Here is a 22,996-nt window from a genome sequence, read left to right on the forward strand (position 1 = left end):
TGCTGTCTGGTGGAAGTGCTTGCTGCTTGGAGGCAGGCGATTGGTTGCGTGCCGGCAGTGAGTGGATGACGTGGAATGCGTGCGGCGTGATGACGTTGTGTTGATGTTGCTGCCCAGCAGCATGGCGGCGCGTGTGCTTCACCACACGTAACAGAAGAGGAGCGCGGCTTTCTCCGGGCGGCTGGCCGAGGGATTCACGACAATTGCCATCCCGGACAGGCCGAGAGATGGATGGAGTACACCTGGAATTTCCGGCTTTACCCTCTTCCAGAGAAGACGCTGGGGTAGGTAACCGGCGCCGAGTCCGGCCTAAAGTTGTGAACAAAGCCGGCTCTGATCCTGAGGGAAGAAGGTGCGACAACCCGGGGGCTGGTGGACCCCGGAGTCGCGGGACCCTCGCCGGGGAGTCTGCCCAGGGCCGGCGGCCGCTCGGACCGTGAGCGGAGCTGAAGTGTCGGTCATTGGGATGGCAGGAGGCGGGCAGTTTTACTGAGGTTACCGCACAGTATTTGCTCCTCGGTGTTTGTGCCTCAGGAACACGGGTGAAGTTTGCTACCGCCAGAAAACTAGTTCGGGAATTTGTTTTGTGCAACTTGTCAATTTTTGTGGCGCCTTTTTAGTGAATGTGTTTATCCCGGTTGTGTTTCAGAGCTAATTGACAAGTCAGCAACACGTGAGATTGAGGCACGGGACAAGACCAACTACATTTAAGCTAACAAAAAAATACTCGTTCATTCAACAGGATGAGGGGAACCTTTTGTTAAAAAAAGTGTGCACAATAGTTAAAACTATAGTTATTTACTTGTGTTTTTTTGGTAAACTGTCACATAGCCGAACTTGGACCACTGGCAAAAAGGGAAGTTTGGTGGTTGTGTAACCTGTGACCACGCTCTTCCTGGTTGAAGCATTTGAAAGGCCTTTTGGCAGTTGGGTTCGGCAGGAGACTAAGCAAGCGAAACTAGTTACAGTATGCAGATATCTCTAATCAGTGTGATTGTGCTTGGATTTTTTGTGCCGGATTGTCCCAAGATTATGCCCCAAAAATGCAATACTGTACTCATCAGATTCTTAAACTTTGACTTTAGTTACTGTTAGGATAAATCAAATATGATTATGAATATGATTTACCCCATAGTTTATAGTTAGATCTGCCCAACCTGTGCCAGGGGAAACATCACATTTCTGATTTTTCCTAAACAACATAAATAGCCAACCAAAATGTCCTTTTTTGTCAGACCAGCATGAATCTTTTGCTTTTGATCCCTGACTAACTCTGAGATCTAGTGAAAATGTTGACTTCAAGCTGCTACTGGATTAGATATACTGCAGTGGGATCATCTTGCCCTACATGCCACTTTAATGTGTATTCCCCAGTTACAGTATTTGCAGCAATGTTCATTCTTGGGATTGCTGTAATGAGTGTATGCAGTCTTCTGTAGAGGAGACCTGTTGAGGTATAAAATAATGTACTCTGTAACTATTGATTAGTGATGGTACTTACTGTAGAGGCATCTATATGAACAAATTTATGATTACTGCCATTAACTTCTGTAACTGTAGAAGAGCTTCTAAACAAAACTCAACTTTTGGACTTGGAGTAAAAAGGGATGTACTTGCATTGATGGTGTGAAGGAGAATGGGGATAATTATCCTACATGTAAAAAGGAAGCATTAAGGAAGCTTAAGCTCTACAGTCTAGAGATAAGGCTAAATAATCAAGGTGTAAAGTATTAAATGGTAAAAGACATGGTGGTCCCAGTAAGAACATAAAATTAAATTGGTTAAAAAGTAAATTTAAAACTGATGACAGAATTTCTTCAGTTGACTATTTAGAAGAATTTGCCAGACATGGCCAAAGGCAGGGCATTCAAAATGCAGTTGAATGCTAGGCTGGTACAGTTAAGGTGCTAGATGAATGATCTTCAATGGGCCAAATGGAGGAAGTTTTTTCCGATGCAGTGCCTTTACAGATTAAACCCGGTACATCCTTTTTATTTGAAAACACCATTTATTCAAGGGCTGCATTTACTGTTGATTCTTTTCTGCATAATGTGACCAATTATATGTTATTTTAAAATTAACTTTTTTAACCTCCCAACAATCGATACTGAATTGAGATCTGTGGGGAAAATAATAAAATGAGGCATCGACCATATGACCCTCATTGTCAACTCATATCAAAGCACAGACTTCAGGCCTGTGTTAGTTTCAGACGCGACTAGCTAAATGGCCTGCTCCTGTTCCTGTGTTATCTCCTGCATGAAGTGCTATTCCTATAGATGAAGTCCAGCTGTGTTGCTGCACATCCATGGACTTTTACTCAACCAGATTTCAGCATCTGCCCTCTCCTCGCAAATGCCAGTTGATTTCAAAAATGTTAAATGATTTGTTCCTGAACTATCCAGTGCAGTGTGGGGAAGTACTGAGTGCACGTTGACTATGGTTGTGATTCTGGTTTACAAGTGTCTTTTTAAAGTTATAGTTTTGAAAAAAAAAAGCATATATTTCAGATTTATCATTTTGACACATTAACATTGTATTGATTTCATTGTGATTTCAGTAAGGTGTTATTCCATTAGTGAGGCACTTAATGTGTACTTTTTTAAGTACTGAATTTCCATCAACTACTGTATCTACAGTTGTCAAACTTTATTCTGTTTAAAAATAGAAATATCAGTTTACACCTACAACAACCGTACCTATTTCAAAGTGAATCAGCTATTTAAGTTAATATAATTGAAATCATTTTGTAGCCTGTTTATCTAGAATTATTTCTCAAGGCATTCTGACAACAAGTGGGTAAGTGAAATCGGACTAGTTACGGAAAATAAGTTTTAAATATACTAACTCGCAAAAATTCATCCGGCTTTCACTGGATGTTTGAGGGTGAATTTCATGATCTGGAATAATAGTTACACACAAAATAATTGGGGTTTGGGAAATAACTGCTGGAGTTCGAAGAGATGGTAAAGCAATTTAATCTTTATAGTTTCAAGTTGGATTTGGAAAAATGAATGCTGTCAGTCACATTTGTCAGCAAGAATTCATAGCTGTGGTGTCTTACACCATTTTGTTTTACCTTTTAGGATTGGATGTATCCAATGAGACGAGCGATGCAGGTATTCTTCTTAAATGTTATAATTTGTCTATTTGCAAGATAGAAACCTCTCTCTCTTATTTTGCATTTAATTTCCTCTTTGTATCAATTTCATTATTTTGCAAAAAGGAAAGGAAACCAAGGCATTTTTTATGTACAGCAGGTGTGGGGCAATCTCTCTTCATTAACATAGCCATATGCTGCTGCTGGACTCTTAAAAAGGATCGTGTTCAGTATCCTCCCCCATTTTGATGATTCATTTGTAAGTGGAGATGGAACAACAGTCGAGAGATGAAGTAATCTGTATATGAATATAGAATGTACGATAAATGCATAGGTATCACCGGACAACATTACTTTTTTAAAGTTATATTTATATTTTACACATGTTATATATTTGCATTAAATAACTTTTTTGTAAATTGTAGGTCTAATTAAAGTGAATTATACTTAATGGAATTTTTTCCTTTATCTCTTTATCCCCTTGCTATCTAAATAGAGTAGCTGCCTGTCTCTTTCTGCATCCCTCTCCCCAAGAGCACACAGCATCTACCTGATTACTCTCCCAGCACCCTGGGCAGAGGCATTGCTAAAATAAAGTTATAACTTTGTTAATTGGCGATTGATTCCTTCATGTGCATGTACTCTTACTCTTTGGCCTCTCCTCTTCACTTTCTGCTGCTTTTCTTCTTTTAACTTTTCTCCCCTCCTTTTTAATGCTTCTGTTTTACCTCTGTTTCAGCAACACTTTTTACCGCTCCCCACATTTACTGCAGCTATCACATTGTTGCATGGAGAGAAACTGTGCTGGAGACAGGGGCAGGCCCACCAAAAAAAAAACCCACAAAGACTGGGAGCATTCAGGCCACTAAATGTAGAGACCAGGATGGTGTGCCCACATTTGACTCGTGTGGAACATAAGCACCGGCATAGACCAGTTGGGCCGAATGGCCTGTTTCTGTGCTGTATACTTGATGTAACAGTGCTCTTGATGTCCTCAAAAAACCAACCCTTGACCCCGCAGTCCTTGCAAACTACCGCCCCATCTCCAACCTCCCTTTCCTCTCCAAAGTCCTTGAACGTGTTGTCGCCTCGCAAATCCGTGCCCATACTTCCCGCAATTCAATGTTTGAATCCCTCCAATCAGGTTTCTGCCCTTGCCACAGTATCGAAACGGCTCATCAAAATCACAAATGACATCCTTTGTGACTGTGACAAAGGTAAACTATCCCTCCTCATCCTTCTTGACTTGTCTGCAGCCTTTGACACGGTTGACCACTCCATCCTTCTCCAACGCCTCTCCACCGTCGTCCAGCTGGGTGGGACTGCACTCGCCTGGTTCCATTCTTATCTATCTAATCGTAGCCAGAGAATCACCTGCAATGGCTTCTCTTCCTGCTCCCGCATAGTTACCTCTGGTGTCCTCCAAGGATCTATCCTTGGCCCTCTCCTATTTCTCATCTACACGTTGCCCCTTGGCGACATCATCCGAAAACGCACCATCAGTTTCCACATGTACGCTGACGACACCCAGCTGTACCTCGCTACCTCTTCTCTCGACCCCTCCACGGTCTCTAAATTGACAGGCTGATTGCCTGACATCCAGTTCTGGATGAGCAGAAATTTTCTCCCATTAAATATTGGGAAGACCGAGGCCATTGTTTTCAGTCCCCGCCACAAACTCCATTCCCTAGCCACTGACTCCATCCCTCTCCCTAACATCTGTTTGAGGCTGAACCACACTGTTCGCAACCTTAGTGTCATATTTGACTCTGAAATGAGCTTCCTACCACATATCCGCAGTGTAACAAAGACTGCCTACTTCCACCTCTATAACATTGCCCGTCTCCGCCCTTGCCTCAGCTTATCTGCTGCTGAAACCCTCATCCATGCCTTTGTTACCTCTAGACTTGACTGTTCCAACACACTCCTGGCTGGCCTCCCACATTCTACCCTACGTAAACTTGAGGTGATCCAAAACTCGGCTGCCCGTGTCCTAACTCGCACCAAGTCCCGTTCACCCATCTCCCCTGTGCTCGCTGACCTACATTGGCTCCTGGTTAAGCAGCGCCTCGATTTCAAAATTCTCATCCTTGTTTTCAAATCCCTCCACGGCCTCACCCCTTCCTATCTCTGAAATCTCCTTCAGCCCCACAACCCCCCCAGAGATATCTGCGATCCTCTAATTCTGCCCTCTTGAGCACCCCTGATTATAATCGCTCAACCATTAGTGGCCGTGCCTTCTGTTGCCTAGGCCCTAAGCCCTAGAATTCCCTGCCTAAACCTGTCCGTCTCGCTACCTCTCTTTCCTCCTTGAAGACACTCCTTAAAACCTACCTCTTTCACCAACCTTTTGGTCACCTGCTCTAATTTCTCCTTATGTGGCTCGGTGTCAAATTTTTTGTCTTTTAATACTCCTGTGAAGTGCCGTGGGATGTTTTACTACGTTAAAGGCGCTATATAAATAGAAGTTGTTGTTGTTGAGTGCTCCTGGGAATTGTAGTCCTGACTCAAGGTTGGAATGCAGATGAGCACACAGACTTCTGCACAAAATTGGGGGTGGGCAGCGAGTGAGAGAAGACGACTGTGCGGTCACATAAGTTATTATGTATTGTGTGTCAACTTTTATATTTAGTGGTTTATAATGGGGTAGTTGCAAAACTCAGGGTGGCTGTGTCTCGGCAGTTTTCCTGCTAGAATGTGATTGGGTAGACTGAAGAATATTTTTTGGTACATTATGATTGTGCAGAATATTTCTGTAGTGGAATGCAATTGAGGCAAAAAGTTTATGTAATGTGGATGAATAATGAAAGTAGAATATAAAGAATTAGAAAAGAGCAAAATACAGACTTTAAACACATCTTCAATGAGCAAGAAAGAAATTGACATGGCATTGAACAGTCATAACAGACAACTGACACAAAATTTTAATTTTAAAGACATTTCAAATGCAGATCAAAAGAAAATTCCTTAAAATGAAAAATAAAAGCTAGTTTTTAAAATAAACTTTTCAAAACTCACTGTTAGCAGTCCAATGACTTTTCATTCTGGAATATATTTACCAATATGCTACATTAATAAGCTGCCATGTGCTTTATTTTGATTTCATTTACTGTGCTAATTATAACTTTATTTCATAGGAGATACTGCCTGGCTTGTACTTGGGCCCATATTCTGCCGCTATGAAAAGTAAGGTATGAACTTCAAGAAATAAAAGAACAATACTACTCTGTGAAAGGGAATAAAAGCTATTTTTGTGTTTTTTTAAATGGTAATATTTTACTGATTACTTTTGGGGAACTTAAGACATTTACTTAACACCGGTGTATTGGTCGAGGTGGAACATCAGAACTTACATAGGTAGCTCAATGACAATAATGGGCATCTTTGTTTTTAAACCACGGTGTCTTTACTCATATTACAATATCATGGGCCACTACGGAAATACAAGATTTTACAAAATACAGTTCACTTAGAGATCTGTGGAATCCAAAACAAACTGGAATACTGTGTCCTTACAAAGATCGGTTACTGATGACTGAACATTTTTGTAAGAGTAGATAGGTGAGCTTAAGGATATGAGATTCATTTGTACAAATTGTTTAATGTGTCTGGAGTGAGAGAGGAAGGCAGTCTTGTTGCCGCTCATGTCTTCATTAAATATATATATTCTTTAGAGTGCACCATTGGGAATTGTTCCAAGATGTAGTTCTCTACCAGTTTCCTATGTATGGCTTGAATGTTTATTCCTGTTTATAAATGGAATCTCCACTGCTAAAGGTACGTCCAAGAAACGTGGCATCACATAATTCTCCATAAAGCTGGTCTGTCCTAGATTTGAATGCTGCTCCTGTAAAGTGAGACTGATTTAACACATGCCCCACTCTGCTGGATAGGCTACATCTCGAACAGGGAACAGTGGTTGTTGAATGATTATTTGAGTCTAGTATTTACCTTTACTGTTTTTGCAGTGGTAGAAGCTTCACTGAGGTCAATGATCATTCCACAACTGACTAAACCGTGGCTCAAAAAAAAGACAGCAGCCATGACTGTTCCCCATCTACTAAACATCGGTCCTGGTCTCCCACTCAAAAAAAGAGGCACACTACTTCAGTTGCAGTGGAATACACTCAACAGGGCTCAGCACTGGCACAGTGGTAAAATCCTAATCCACTCCGATTCTTAAGCAATGTCATAGGAGATGCACAAGTACTGTACAAGCATCAGTGTTATTCATTGAAGTTAGTTACGCTGACAATTTGAAACAAATTGGTGTGTGACTTGAGCTCATCTAAAACTCTGCTGCCCGTATCCTAACTCACACAAAGTCCCGTTCAATCATCACCCCTGTGCTCGCTGACCTACATTGGCTCCCGGTCCAGCAACGCCTCAATTTAAAAATTCTCATCCTTGTTTTCAAATCCCTCCATGGCCTCGTCCCTCCCTATCTCTTTAACCCCATCCAGCCCTACAACCCTTCGAGATCTCTGCGCTCCGCCAATTCTGGTGTCTTGCGCATTCCCACTTTTAATTGCTCTATCATTGATGGCCGTGCCTTCAGCTGCCTGGGCCCTAAACTCTGGAATTCCCTCCCTAAACCGCTTTCCCCCACTCTCCTCCTTTTAAGGTGCTCCTTAAAACCTACATCTTCACCTGCCCTAATATTTCCTTACAATAGCAAAATACTGCGGATGCTGGAAATCCAAAATAACAACAGAAAACGCTGGAAAAACTCAGCAGGCCAGGCAACATCCGTGGAGAGAGAAACAGAGTCAACGTTTCGGGTCGAAGACCCTTCGCCAGAACTGTGAAAAAAGCAGGAAATGAAACATTAAAAAGCAAGTTTGGGGGCTGGGAAATGGGGGAGGGATGAAAGAACAAAAGGGAAGTTCTGTGGGAGGTGAAGAGACATTAAGAGATATTCAAGGCGAGATGAGATGGTAATAGGACAGGTAAAGAGACAAAGGATGGCTCTAGACGAAGTGTGAAATGCGCTGGCAGAATGAAAGCTGCCATGTGGGAGAGGAAAAAAAAGGAAAAGGCACAAACCAAAAGTGTGGATAAAAAATATATAAAAATATGATAGGGGCCGAGGTTATGATCTGAAATTGTTGAACTCGATATTGAGTCCGGAAGGCTGTAAAGTGCCTAATCGGAAGATGAGGTGCTGTTCCTCGAGCTTACGCTGAGCTTCCGTGGAACAATGCAAGAGGCCGCGGACGGTAAGGTCCGAGTGGGAATGGAGCGGTGAATTGAAATGACAGGCGACCGGAAGCTCGGGGTCACCCTTACGGACTGAACGGAGGTGTTCCACAAAGCGGTCACCCAATCTGCGTTTGGTCTCCCCAATGTAGAGGAGACCACATCGTGAGCAGCGAATACAGTATACTAGATTGCAAGAAGTACAAGTAAATCGCTGTTTCACCTGGAAGGGCTGTTTGGGGCCCTGGACAGTGGGAAGGGGGGGGGGGGGAGGGATAAGCGCAGGTGTTGCATCTCCTGCGCTTGCAGGGGAAGGTGTGCTGGGGGTGATAAGAGGAGTGGACTAGGGTGTCTCAGAGGGAGTGGTCCCTACGGAATGCTGAAAGGGGAGGGGAAGATGCGTTTGGTGGTGCGATCACGTTGGAGGTGGCGGAAATGGCAGAGGATGATCCGTTGAATGTGGAGACTGGTGGGGTGAAAGGTGAGGACAAGGGGAACCCTATCGTGGTTCCGGGAGGGAGGGGCAGGGGTGAGGGCATAAGTGTGGGAGATAGAACGGACACAGTCAAGGGGAATCCTCGGTTGAGGAAAAAGGAAGACATGTCGGAAGCACTGGTGTGGAAAGTGGCATCGTCGGAGCAGATGCGGCGGAGATGGAGAAACTGGGAGAATGGAATAGAGTCCTTACAGGAGGCAGGGTGGGGGGGAAAGTGTAGTCCAGGTAGCTGTGGGAGTCAGTGGGCTTGTAGTGAATGTTGGTCAATAACCTATCCCCAGAGATGGAGACAGGGAAGTTGAGGAAGGGAAGAGTCAGAGATGGACCATGTGAAGGTGAGGGAAGGGTGGAAATTGGAGGCAAAGTGAATGAAATTGTTAGTTCAGGGCGAGAGCAGGAGACGGCACCGATACCTCTTGCATTGTTCCACGGAAGCTCAGCGTAAGCTCGAGGAACAGCACCTCATCTTCCGATTAGGCACTTTACAGCCTTCCGGACTCAATATCGAGTTCAACAATTTCAGATCATAACCTCGGCCCCTATAATTTTTATATATTTTTTATCCACAGTTTTGGTTTGTGCCTTTTCCTTTTTTTTTCTCTCCCACATGGCAGCTGTCTCTCATTCTGCCAGCATATTTCACAATTCATCTAGAGCCATCCTTTGTTTCTTTACCTGTCCTATTACCATCTCGCCTCGCCTTGAATATCTCTTAATGTCTCTTCACCCCCCACAGACCTTCCCTTTTGTTCTTTCATCCCCTCCCCCATTTCCCAGCCCCCAAACTTGCTTTTTAATCTGTTTCATTTCCTGCTTTTTTCTTAGTTCTGACGAAGGGTCTTCGACCTGAAACGTTAACTCTGTTTCTCTCTCCACGGATGTTGCCTGGCCTGCTGAGTTTTTCCAGCGTTTTCTGTTGTTATTTTGGATTTTCCTTATGTGGCTTGGTGTCAAATTTTGTTTGATAATCACGGTTGTGAAGCGCCTTGGGACATTTTACTACATTAAAGGTGTTCTATAGATGCAAGTTGTTTGTGTGATTGCTTAGTCAATGTAATGCCTGTAGCAAGGTTTTCAAAACCTTAGTGCCCGAGCTGCTGATCAAATGGATTCTTCAGTCTTTAGAGGAATCTGGCCATTTAGATATGAGCTCTTGAAGCTATGTAATCAGTTTGCTTGCTTGGCCTTGCAAACGTCATTTGGAGAATTAAAACAAGGAACTGGATCTTTTCCTAATTCAGACAGCTGTACGTGACTGAAAATTGTTCTTAAAAGTGTAGCAAGAGAAATCTGCTGCCATGAATACAATTTCAGCACAAGTAACCATGTACCAGACTGTGCTCGTCTGATTGGCAAGCTGTTATCAAAGTTATATCCTGTTTTTTAAAAAAAAACTTGTCCGCTTTCATGCTGTTTGAAAATTGTTCAGTATGGATTTGTAGATCAAAGGATCTAAAAAAGTAAATGTTTGTCATTGGTAGCTTCCTATTCTTGAAGAAAATGGAATAACTCACATAATATGTGTACGGCAAGATATCGAGGCAAACTTCATCAAGGCAAATTTCCAAGAAAAGTTTAGGTAAATCCTGTTTAATGTTATGCTTGCAAATTTTTAGCTAGTTCTTAAATAGTCATATTTAAAATATCTGTTGCTATTGTTTGTGGTATGTAGTGTTTTTACTATGACTTTCAGTAAGTTATCAAACCAAATGCAAATATCTACAGGAGTGTTGTATTCTACCAGCTGTAACAGGAAGTGTAAAATGATCTTAGTGATGACTCTCCCTACTTTTCATTTTCTCCTCTCCAGTGCTCTGCCCCCTGTGGGAATGCATCTGTTTGATGTTTACCCACAGCAGTGAAGCAGACCAGAGGCACAAGCAGCTGTACCGCCATTCTGTATGTGCTACAATACAAATTGTTGCCCTCCGATGCCAGACTTAACTAACCTGTTTTCCCAGCAGGCACCTCCTAATCTCAGTAGAGTCATCTGTGAGAGGGAAGGAAAGCTGGTTAGGCCACCTTTACCACATTGGTGATACTTGACATGCAAGCTAAGAACATGTTCTGACGATGCCACCTTCCATACCAGTGCTTCCGACATGTCTTCCTTTTTCCTCAACCGAAGATTCCCCTCTACTGTGGTTGACACGGCCCTTGACCGTGTCCATTCTATTTCCCGCACTTCTGCTCTCGCCCCTTCCCCTCCCTCCCAGAACCATGATAGGGTTCCCCTTGTCCTCACCTTTCACCCCACCAGCCTCCACATTCAACAGATCATCCTCCGCCATTTCCGCCACCTCCAACGTGATCCCACCACCAAACACATCTTCCCCTCGCCTCCCCTTTCAGCATTCCGAAGGGACCGCTCCCTCTGCGACACCCTGGTCCACTCCTCAATCACCCCCAACAACCCTTCTCCTTCACCTGGCACCTTCCCGTGCAAGCGCAGGAGATGCAACACATGCCCTTTCACCACCTCCCTTCCCACTGTCCAGGGCCCCAAACACCCCTTCCAGGTGAAACAGCGATTTACTTGTACTTCTTGCAATTTAGTATACTGTATTCGCTGCTCACGATGCGGTCTCCTCTACATTGGGGAGACCAAACGCAGATTGGGTGACCGTTTTGCGGAACACCTCCGTTCAGTCCGTAGGGGTGACCCTGAGCTTCCGGTCACCTGTCACTTTAATTCTCCACTTCACTCCCACTCTGATCTCTCTGTCCTCGGGCTATTGCATTGTTCTAATGAAGCTCAACGTAAGCTTGAGGAACAGCACCTCATCTTTCGATTAGGCACTTTACAGCCTGCTGGACTCAACATAGAGTTCAACATTTTCAGATAATAATCCCTGCCCCCATTTTTCATGCAGTATGATTTTGCCACTCCCATTTGCAACATTTTCACAGCATGTTCTTTCAATTCCTTCCTCCCCTCCTTAAACCCCCCCCCCCCCCCCCCGTTTCTGCACCTGCTTAATATCTGTTACATTTCCAGCTTTTTCCAGTTCTGATGAAGGGTCCCAGACCTGAAACGTTAACCCTGTTTCTCTCTCCACGGATGCTGCCTGGCCTGCTGAGTATTTCCAGCATTTTCTGTTGTTATTTCAAGCTAAGAACATGTCTAGACTAGACTGCCCTATGCTCCCAATTGAGAACAATATGCATTCCTGGGATTTACAGTGGTGAAGACTACACTAAAAAGGGAACTCGTGTCCTGTAATTTGAAGTTTTCTCTGTTCTGTTTACAGGTATTTAGTTTTGGATATTGCTGATAATCCAGTGGAAAATATAATACGATATTTCCCTGTGGTAGGTATTATGTGCAAATATGAATCTTAATGAACCACATATTACTACTGTGATGCATTACTTTTTTTTAAATTCCAAATTGTGTGAACCTTTTTTTTATGGGGTTGTCCCCTAACTTAAACTAATGGAGTAGTCCTGAAAAAGGTAGCAACACAATCATTTTAGGTTTTAAATCTCTTTGGTGTTACTTCATCATTGTTAATTTTGTGACTTTGCTTCTCATTTTCTTGTCAGGATAACTAGTTTCAGAAGCTGGTTGCTTAAACTTTAAACTAACAACAGCCAAGTGTAATCTTTGTGTATTCCAGTGAAATAGGGCAATGGAGTCAACGTTGCCATATGTCTTGTATCATAGTTTTAAAAATATCACCAAGAATTAAAATGCCAAACTTACGTAATATCATAAAAAGCACTATTTTGGTCTAGATTGTATGGGGGGAAAATAATGGAAAGTCACCTCGATCTGTTGTATTTGGTGAGTATGTTGATTGAGGAGATCCATTCAAAAGATAGATGTGTTATGGTTCTTTTTAAGGAAGAAAAGCACTCTGTTGGACTTTTAACTAAGGGAATACACATGACTTTTCCAGAAACCCACTACCTTTCTATTGTAGATAGATGTTTGCTTAAAGCGCCCCTTTGGCCTCGGCATCACTTGATGTAATACTAAATGATACAAAGAAAGAAATACTTGCATTTATATAGCGCCTTTCACGACCTCAGGACGTCCCAAAGCGCTTTACAGCCAATGATTTACTTTTGAAGTGTAGTCACTGTTGTAATGTAGGAAACTCGGCAGCTAATTTGCACACCGCAAGATCCTACAAAGAACAATATGATAATGACCAGATAATCTGTTTTTGTTATGTTGATTTGAGGGATAAATATTGGCCAGGACACCGGGGATAACTCCCCTGCTCTTCGAAATAGTGACATAGGGTCTTTTACGTCCACCCGAGAGAGCAGACGAACCTCGGTTTAACGTCTCCTCTGAAAGACTGCACCTCCGACAGTACAGCACTCCCTCAAAGTTAGGTCTGCAAGTGTGTTTTGCACTTGCCCTGCTCCCACCTGTCTGAACCACACTAGGTGTTAAAGTTGACCCCTTGGTGTCTGCTGTTTGAGACAGCTTGAGATAGTATTATCCTCCAGAGGCAGAGGTCAAGTACAGTATTTGCAACACTTATTTTGCCAATTTTCTCCCCTAATTTGACACAGCCCAGGGAGTCAGATCTGGAACCTTCTGGTCTGCATGGGTCAGTGCCACACTGCGTGGTACATTATTTTATACTCTGTCAGACTTGATATTTGTACCTGTTTGGACTCTAATATAAGCATGTTCTCAATCCCAGAACGGTGGAATTTTTATCTCCTTTATTTATTGCTCATTCTCTTGGCGGAATGTATCTGTAATAATACTGGAATTATGTGAAAATGTATACTGTAACTTTATTTTTATGTTACCTCTTCTTCAGACTAAAGAGTTCATCGATGGATGCTTGGAAAATGGAGGTAAAGAGCTGATTTAGATTAGATAGTTTTCCTTTCATATATTTTGAAGAAGCATAGCCATGGTGATGTACCCTGGCTGCTTTGCTTTTTCAGGAAAGGTTCTTTTACATGGAAATGCAGGTATTTCTCGAAGGTAGGAACATGATTTACTTTGAGTTATAATCTCTTTATTTCCCTTCTCTTTAAAGGAAGCTTACTGACTTATTTTTCCCCTTCTCCAGTGCAGCCTTGGTGATAGCGTATATTATGGAAACATTTGGTGTTAAGTATAGGTAAGGAAAGTTTATGATGTTGAATGCCATATTATATTATTTTTGTCACTGATTATTTTCAGTCCAATTCAAGAGTGAAGTTGATGGGTTTCATAATAAAATATAGATGGTAAATGTAGAAAATTATTTTAAATTAAATTGGAAGAGTAGGACAAGGGGAAATGAGTTAAAACTAGTAAAAGGCAATTTAGGACTGATGTCAATAAGTTCTTCACGCACACAGTGATCAATACATGGATTGGAATTCTGGATAGAGTAATGGAAGTGAAAACCCTTTGTCATTTAAGAACCAATTGGATGCTGCAGTGGGGGGACTTCAAGGTCTTTCTGGATGGATGAATTAAGATGGGCCAAATGGCCTAACTCATCCTTGTGATGTGACCGCGGTCACTTAATAAGAGCAATGATGATGGTTATGTAGTCTCATTAGAAACACAATAATTCCAATGGCCAGTTTATTATATTTGATAAATTATAGAAGCTGAGTCTGTATGCTGTTTACAATGACTGCATTGGTTCCATGCGAATATACTAAAGTCTAGGTCACTGCCACTTTACATTCTTCTGTTTTCCAAGGGAAAAGTAAAATTGCAATAAATAGTATTACAACTACATATTTAAACAGCTTTTTAAAAAAAAAATCAAACTCACACTGTCCTGTTTACTGGATTGGAAAGTTTCCTTCCTGCTTACCACTTTCACTGGGGTAGTTAGACAAGTAGTGTAATAGAACCATAGATGTTCATAGCACAGGAAGAGGCCATTTAGCCATTGTGTCTATGCCAGCTCTTTGATAGAGCAGTCCAAAATTAATCCCACTGCTCTGTTTTCTCCCCATAGCTCTGTATCTTCCTCTCTTCAAAATGTATGTAATGTTCCCTTAAAAGATGTTGTGGACGCAGCCTCAATCACTCCCTATGGTAAAGCAAGCCGTGCTCCAACAATCCTCTGCGTAAAGAAATTGCTCCTAATCCCTCTCCTCAATTTCTTAGTGACAATTTTAAACAGTCACTGATTCCGCAATCAGAAAAAAGAGACTTTCCCTATTCACCTTATGAAAACCCTTCACTTTAAAAACCTTCATTAAATCTCCTCTTAACCTTCTCTGCTGCAGCATCTCAAGTCTTTGCTCACAACTATAGTTTGTCATGCCTGGCATTATCCTGGTGGATTTATGCTATATGCTCTCTGTGGCTTTAATGCCCTTTATATAATGCAGTGCCTGAAACTGCACACAATACTCTGTAGACTAACCAATGTTTTGTACAGATTTATCATTACTTCTTTACTCTTGTATCCTATGGCCTTATTTATAAAGCACAAAATCTGCTGGCTGTTTTTTATGGCCTTATCGACCTGTACCTGCACTTTCAGGGTACACGTATTATGTAGTTGAACTCCTAAATGTCTCTCTCCATTCACACCCTTGTCTTTCCATTTCTTGCTTTTTCTCTCAATGTATTACCTTACACTTGTATCCACATTAAATTACATTTGCCATCTGTCTGCCTATTCCACTAGCTTATGTTTTCCTGAAGTCTTTTTATAATCTTTCTCGTCTGCCAACCCTCACCCCAACTTTTATGCCATCAACAAACTTTGAGATTTTGTTCCCTATAAACGAGTCCAAATCATCCATATATGGCAGCAATAAAGGTGGATCCAGCACTGACCCCTGGAGTACATCATTTTTAACCCTTCTCCAGTCTGTCAACCAACTTTCTATCCATGCTGCTACATTTCCTCTTATACCATATGTCAGAATTTTTCTAACAAGTCTGTGGTGATTCACCTATTCAAATGTTATTTGAAAATCTACAGGCACCACATCTATTGCATTCCCTTTTCTATCCAATTCATCACTTCCTTCAGAAATCTATTAACTTTATTAAACACAACTTTTAAATAGGTTACAGGAAAGGGAATTTGTGTCTGCAGTTCCCCACACACTGAGCTACTGCGTGATCAGTGGCAGTTGTCAAGATAAAGCTGTGTATTTCTCCATGGAGAGCAGGAAAGTTTTCTGGTGAATAACTGTTACGAAGTGTGTAAGATCAGTTACAAAATCACCAATGGCTGGGAGCAGCTCACCTGCCTAATCTTTTATCTGAGGAATGGTTGAGAAGGGAGTAGGGAAGAGGGGAAATAACTTAAAATGGGTGGGGGACGGGTAAGTAAAATACATTTTTGAAAGATCTTCATGTTCTGCGTTGTTCCTTCATTTCTTTAGGGATGCCTTTACATATGTTCAGGAAAGGAGATTTTGTATTAATCCAAATGCTGGATTTGTCCATCAGTTGCAGGTAATTGGTTGGTCTTTTTTATTAATTACCGTAAAATACTAATTTATGTTACGAATGTAAAATTTATGTTGGATCTTTTTAATTGTTTTGATACAAGTTTCATGTATATATAAATATGTTAGACTTAAAATGAATGGTGATAAATTACTATATTTCATGTAGTTTAGGATTTAGTTCTTTTAAAAGATATCCACTTTGCAAACCACAAAACATAGCTTTTCCCAGCTGGGAGAAAGCAGACCTATTGCTCTGTAACAGGTAACCAGAAGATGTAACTAAGGACAATTGCCTACCTAGCCTCTATTTGTACTTTGCTTGTGTTGTTTATCAAGAACTTGCCCTGTGAGAAATTGTTGTCAAGCTAAGCACTCCATTGCACATATGTTGATGTACCAACTTACTGTTTATCCACATTCCCACTTAAGAGTATTTCCAGACTTAGTAGAGAATTGTAGTTGATGTGACTAGATAAAGTGACTCATCTTCATTAAGGGAAATTAAGTAGAAACAATATGACCCAGAATTTGCTGGAGCAGCATCTCATGGCATGCTGTTAGTTACACTTGTTAGTTAGATTGCACCCTTCAGCTCAAAGTATTTTTGCCCATAAATTTGCTGGAAGTGCAAGCTGACAATGGCGCGGTGAGGGCAACAGGGCATTTGGGACCTTGGTGAACAATGGGAAAAACAGTGCATCTCCTTAACTAAAGAGATTTACAGATTGAGAAATAAACAGGAAGGACTGAGAAGGCGAGTAAAGGTGGGTGGCTTCAATGTTAAATCAGGTACAGAAAGAGAAATAGAGAGGGAAAGAAAGATTAGATTAAAAGAGAGAGAAAAAAGACAAAGGAAAAGTAAAAAAAAGTTAAAATTTGACATTTAAAAAATCTAAAATTCACAGCCTGAAGGAATGAGCTCCACACTTGTAATTGTTCACTCTCTAGGCAAGAGAGGTTGATTGGCAGTCATTAACAATGATCATGTCATTAAAAAGGTACTTGTACTGTTAGTTGTGAGAGTTAACTTCTGGTTAGCATCAAAATGTTCCTTTGGTGAGCAGCAATCAGTTTCGACTATGTTCCTTAAGTGCAAAAGACAGGGCAGTTTACAGTACTTGGGAGCAAATGTTCCTCGGTTAGCGAACGGCACAAATCGTCCAGCAACTTGTGGTAATTCGCAATTCACGGGGAATCTCCTCCTTGCCACAAGTTGCTGGCCGATTTCCACATTAATAACGTCTTGCATTGCTCACACCGTTATTTTTCAGCAAATCTGGGCCATATGTGAATGAGGCCATAAGTTTGCCTAGATAAATGTTTTTTTTTTTAATTCAAAAATCTAACACAAAACTGTTCTATAAATAGGAGTATGAAGCCATTTATTTAGCAAAATTGACAATAAAGATGATGTCACCACTCCAGCTGGGCAGATCAGTTTCTGCACAAGGTTAGTAATTGTTGAAAATGGTTATGTTTAATAAGTTTTATTTTGTGCTAATACAGCATTCTGGCATAGGCTGCAAACTACACCTTGGTGTAAAGGGTTATGTGGTCTTTTTAAAAAGTCTTAATCCTTTTGAGGCTTTGAAAAATTGCAGTAATTGATTAAGAATGTCAGATCCTGAAAATAAGCAGCAGGAATTGCAGATGCTGGAGTGTAATTGGAGAAATGACATTGTTCTGAAACTCGAGTAAATAATTAAGTTTGTTTATTCAGATTTGATATAAATGGCCAGTATTACAGCAGCTCCAATCAGGGAGGAGCCTGGGGGGGGGGGGGGAGAAAGGGCAAACAGCCGTAGCAACACTTTCCTGAATTGTTCGTATTAGTTGTTCTTCTTTTCAGTACTTTCAGAGAGTGGTAGCACTCTTGCCTCTGAGTCAGAAGGTTGTGGGTTCAAGTCCCACTCCAGAGACTTGAGCACAAAAATCTAGGGTGGCACTGCAGTGCAGTACTGAGGGAGTGCTGCACTGTCGTAGGTGCCATCTTTCAGATGAGACATTAAACCGAGGCCCCGTCTGCTCTCTCAGGTGGATGTAAAAGATCCCATGGCACTATTTCAAAGAAGAGCTGGGGAATTATCCCCGGCGTCCTAGCCAATGTTTATCCCTCCGCCAACATAACAAAAAACAGATTATCTGGTCGTTACCACATTGCTGTTTGTGGGAGCTTGTGTGCAATTGGCTGCCACGTTTCCTACATTACAACAGTGACTACACTTCAAAAGTACTTTATTGGCTGTAAAGCGCTTTGGGACGTCCTGAGGTTGTGAAAGGCGCTATATAAATGCAAGTCTTTTTTCTTATGTACCACAGAACAAAATATAGGCTGAGAATGGGGAAAATTGGAGCGAATTTAGTCTCTAATATGTTGTTGGCATGTTGCCTATGATCGTTCCTTATGGTTGGCATCAAAATGTTCCTTTGGCGAGCAGCAATCAGTTCTGACTATGTTCCTTAAGTGCAAAAGACGGCAATTTACTGTACTTGGGAGCAAATGTTCCTCTGTACATTCCCTCTGATTCCCAGAGAATTCGCATTCTGGCTGTGAAATTCCCAAATATTCTAGTGTTGAATAGTGCTAATCCCATCTTGCTGTTCTTTGGGAGGGCCATGTTATCCCATTATTAGATTAGATTAGATTCTTCATTCAAAGTGCACAGGTTTCTGTTTCACTGGGTTTCATTTCCTTTCAATAGCCAAATGGCCTCTTTCTGTAGTGGATAACTTTGATTTCCAGGAAACCTTCCATGATTAAAGCATATACAATGCAAAGTAGAAGTTGTTAATCATTTGGAGTTCATCCTGGAACCAGTACCTGCTGAACTTGGTTTTGAAATGAAGCACCAACATTGTTCATCTAGAGCCACTGCAATGCTCCATGTTTCTTCTTAGAAGGTCTCTTGATGAAAATCCTCTTGTATCCTGGTTCATGAAAGGGATATGGAAATGAAGTCTTGCTTAATTTGCTTCATTTCCTCCTTTGGGATTTAAACCTGGCACTCCATACCCTGCCTTTGAGCCAAAAGTCCACAAGAGTTTATCATTGTAAACTACTTTCCTGGTAGCTCTGATTTCCGTTAGAAGGGTCCACGTATCTCAGTTGCTAGTAGTCAAACAACCAGTCTTGTTGTGGTACAATCACCGAGCTGTTTTAAGAACTATTCTCCGATTCTGTTTTATGGATGGTGAAACATATATGATGTGTGTGTAAATGCAACACAATCTTTTCCTTTTTTTAGTTCTCGGGATGTGGGGGACACTGGAAAGGCCGCATTTATCACCCATCCCTAGTTGCCCTGAGAAGGTGGTGGGCCTTCTCCTTTAACTGCTGCAGTCCTTCTGGTGATGGTTTTCTCAAAATGGTGTTAGGTAGGGAATTTCCTAGTTCTCAATGGCTGTTGTCTTCTACAGACCACGTATATCTGGCATGGCCAGCTCAACACAAAGATTAGAAAAATGTTTGCTTGAATATATTCTAGATTTGTATCATTTGTGGGTAGTAAATTTTAGATAATGTCAGTTGCTCTACTGCAACCAAGCATTATTGCATGGGTGTATCAACCGACTATTTAGTTGGGGCCTTTTGTGGTTGCAAATGTTTTGTCTAGGCTCAATCACCTGGAATTTCTGTGGGGGTTCTTCCAGTTGCCCACCGTAACATCAGCGGAAACTCCAGAGAAATGGTGCACAATGCAGAGAAACCCGTGGTACACCCAAGTGGATTTACTTACTTGTAGGGTAGTCTTTCTTTGAATGTACATATCCTTCACCATATCAAGATCCCACCCAGTTTGCCCCTGAAACCTTTCTTTATGATTCTAAGTAACTGTTGCTTCCTCTGGAAAAATGCTGATCTGTCAGCCTACCGGAAGTGTTTTTTACAAGATGGGGGAAAAATCATTACCAAATCATGATATCAAAAACCTGGTTACTACAGTCTGAACATACTTGTACATGATGACCTTAAAGGTGACTGAACAAGCTGGAAAATCTCAGCATCCTCACTGTGTCCACACAGCAAACTGATGCAATTAGCATCCCATTGGAGACATGAATGGCCTTCTGTGTTGTCATTTCTGTATGGACACATTTAGCCTCCCTTTCTGTGCTACGATTAGTAATGTGGTACATTCTCAAGTTTGTTTTCAATACTTCTTATGCTTTCATTTAATGTTCAAGATTTTCTCAAAATTAAAGCATTGTAGAGATTTCAGCTGGGCCTTCACTTTGGCATACAGCAATTCTTATTGCGTTTAATGCCCATCATTGTAATATGTCAACGTACAAGGTATTCTTGAGTTTCTCTTGCATTAGGTTAGACCTTTTGCAGAGGTGAGACACAGAACAGATCCAATACAGTAATGAACAACGTAAATTGGAAGTCGATCAACATTAAAATGGATTTTGTTTGAAAGATCTTGCCTGTTGCTTTGGCTCAGCTTCCCTGTCACTGGCTAAAATGATGATTTGGGGTCAGTGCAGCACCAAAAGGCAGATGGGGTGCTCCAATTGTTGGCCAACACCCATGACATTATTTAAACACTACAACAAATGGGCTACCACCCGTGAAGAAAGTCTTCCTGTGTGAATGTAGTTTCTGGAGAGTAGTAGCCCCCTTTTTTTTCCTCATTGATGGGATGTAGCCGTCGCTGGCAAAGCCAGCATTTATTGCCCATCCCTAATTGCCCTTTAGAAGGTGGTGGTGAGCTACTTTCTTGAACAGCTGCAGTTTGTGTGGTGAATGCACTCCCACAGTGCTGTTAAGTAGAGAGTAACAGGATTTTGACCCAGTGACAATGAAGGAACGGTGAGATAATTCCGTCAGCTTGGTGTGTGACTTGGAGGTGGTGGTGTTCCCATGTGCCTGCTGCCCTTGTCCTTCTAGATGGTAGAGGTTTCCGGTTTGGAAGGTGCTGTCAAAGAAGCCTTGGCAAATTGCTGCAGTGCATTTTTTAGATGGTGCACACTGCAGCCATGTTGCACCGGTGGTGGAGGGAGTGAATGATTAATGTGGTGGATGGGGTCCGATCAAGCTTTGTCCTGGATGGTGTCGAGCTTGAATGTTGCTGGAGCTGCACTCATCCAGATAAGTGGAGAGTATTCCATCACACTCCTTACTTGTGGCTTGTAGGTGGTGGGCCTATGAGACATTTGTGTTGTTTGCATAAGATGCCTACCTGGACTCCAGGGATGAAAATGAATGAGAGGTGACCTCATTGAAATATGTAAGATTCTGGGGATTGACAGGATAGATGCTGAGAGATTGTTTCCCCTGGCTTGAGAGTTTTGAACTACCTGGCATAGTCTCCGGATAAGGGGTCAGCCTTTTAAGACTGAGATGAGGAGGAATTTCTTCACTGAGGGTTGTGAATCTTTGGAATTCCCTGCTCCAAATGGCTGTGGAGGCTGAGATAGAGAGCTTTTTGGACTCTAAACCATAGGGCAGGAAAGTGGAGTTCGAAGATCAGCTGTGATCTTATTGAATGGCAGAGCAGGCTCAAGGGGCCATATGGCCGACTCTTAATTCTTATGTTCTTAAACTGTTAAGAATTCAAATCACAGTGATCATGTATGGCAAAGGGGCTATCCTTAATGAATGCCATTATTTGGGAGTTGCAAGAATATCACTGTCCAGGATGAGTGTTAAAACCAAGATGGGTTTTCCTCTTATCTTCCAGAGGCCACCACGTCAACCTTTGGAAGATTTGCCTTGCCATTCTCCTTATTGTCCATCCTACCAGGATGTAACGATGGCTGGCGAACTACTTTCACTCCCACTAACCCCTCACAACGGAGTGGACTGCCTTTAGCAAATCTACAGAGACTGGTTCGAAGAGTTTATACCTTTTCCTGGTTGAGGCTCTTCAGATGTAATCATTCAACAACAAAAAACACACCTCTTCGGCATAAGGATCCTATACGTAGTAAGAATGGTTGCAAATAGCTGGAACCATAGGGAATGCTGTCCCTATATTCTGATGTCAAGGACCATAATCAAAGTGCTTGTAACTTGCTGTTAAATACAGCAATCAGCAATCATTAAGTTTGACAGGATAGATATATATATATATATAAAATATTTCTAATGCTAAGTATTCTTGATTTTCTATGAAGTTGTCATTACCCGTCAAATTATTGTAGAACTTGTGGCATCTTAGTAATGATATTTTGTTTTACTTAGGAACCTTGAAAAGAATGCTGGAAGACGATGATGATATTTCAAATATGCAGGTGGCTGCAGCCCATGATGGGTAACCTGTAACTACCCCATTACTTAATGGACATGATTACTGTACTGTATTAAACAAAGTGAAAAGGATGAGAAGTGTTATTGGATATTTAAGATTATGAATACTAAAAACTTACATACTCATGGCAAATTTACTTTATTTCCATTTCTCAGCTCTGTCTCGTTACTTCTGAGGAAGTAATGTTGGAACAGAAAACTTGCCCTTTAAGAGATTCTGGTGCTCCAGGTCATTCTCCTATGAAATTATATGGATATAATTCTGACTGGGAACAGAACATGAATTTTTGATGGATTTACAAGTCTTCATATGCTAATTATTTTACATTTTTACCAATTGCAGTTTTATGACAGTTAATAAGTACGCATGTGCTAAGACATTGATGCACTTTTGATACTTGAATTTTGATTGTATGTGAGTTTGATAGGGAAATAATGCACTGTGTGCTTGATGTCAGACCCATACATGCAATTTATGTTACAAAGTGTTAATGAGTGTAATTTATTAAAACTTTCAATAAAAAAGGTTTTTCTGATTAGTTCTTATGGACTC

At 41.5% G+C, this 22,996-nt stretch overlaps 1 protein-coding gene across 3 annotated transcripts; it reads left to right on the plus strand.

Moving 5' to 3' along the window:
• The first annotated feature begins 51 nt into the window (after positions 1 to 51).
• Positions 52 to 22,982, plus strand: styx (serine/threonine/tyrosine interacting protein). 3 transcript variants are annotated; one of them, XM_086003194.1, is made up of 13 exons: positions 52 to 284; positions 3,087 to 3,119; positions 6,238 to 6,291; positions 10,277 to 10,374; positions 12,047 to 12,107; positions 13,583 to 13,619; positions 13,713 to 13,752; positions 13,841 to 13,891; positions 16,122 to 16,194; positions 17,559 to 17,640; positions 19,436 to 19,565; positions 22,378 to 22,454; positions 22,600 to 22,690. In XM_086003194.1, the coding sequence occupies exons 1-11, from the start codon at positions 228 to 230 to the stop codon at positions 19,519 to 19,521; spliced, it is 672 nt and encodes a 223-aa protein (XP_085859320.1). In that variant the 5' UTR covers positions 52 to 227; the 3' UTR covers positions 19,522 to 19,565; positions 22,378 to 22,454; positions 22,600 to 22,690. The 3 variants fall into 3 exon arrangements, with proteins under 3 accessions (XP_085859320.1, XP_085859319.1, XP_085859318.1); XM_086003193.1 differs by lacking the exon at positions 19,436 to 19,565 and adding an exon at positions 650 to 769 and having other exon boundaries at positions 57 to 284; positions 22,378 to 22,427; positions 22,600 to 22,982; XM_086003192.1 differs by lacking the exon at positions 19,436 to 19,565 and having other exon boundaries at positions 58 to 284; positions 22,378 to 22,427; positions 22,600 to 22,982.
• Positions 22,983 to 22,996: the final 14 nt, after the last annotated feature.

Source organism: Somniosus microcephalus, chromosome 12, assembly GCF_052327205.1.
Source record: "Somniosus microcephalus isolate GS21.2 chromosome 12, FLI_Smic_1.0, whole genome shotgun sequence".
In the NCBI taxonomy this organism is placed as follows: Eukaryota; Metazoa; Chordata; class Chondrichthyes; order Squaliformes; family Somniosidae; genus Somniosus; species Somniosus microcephalus.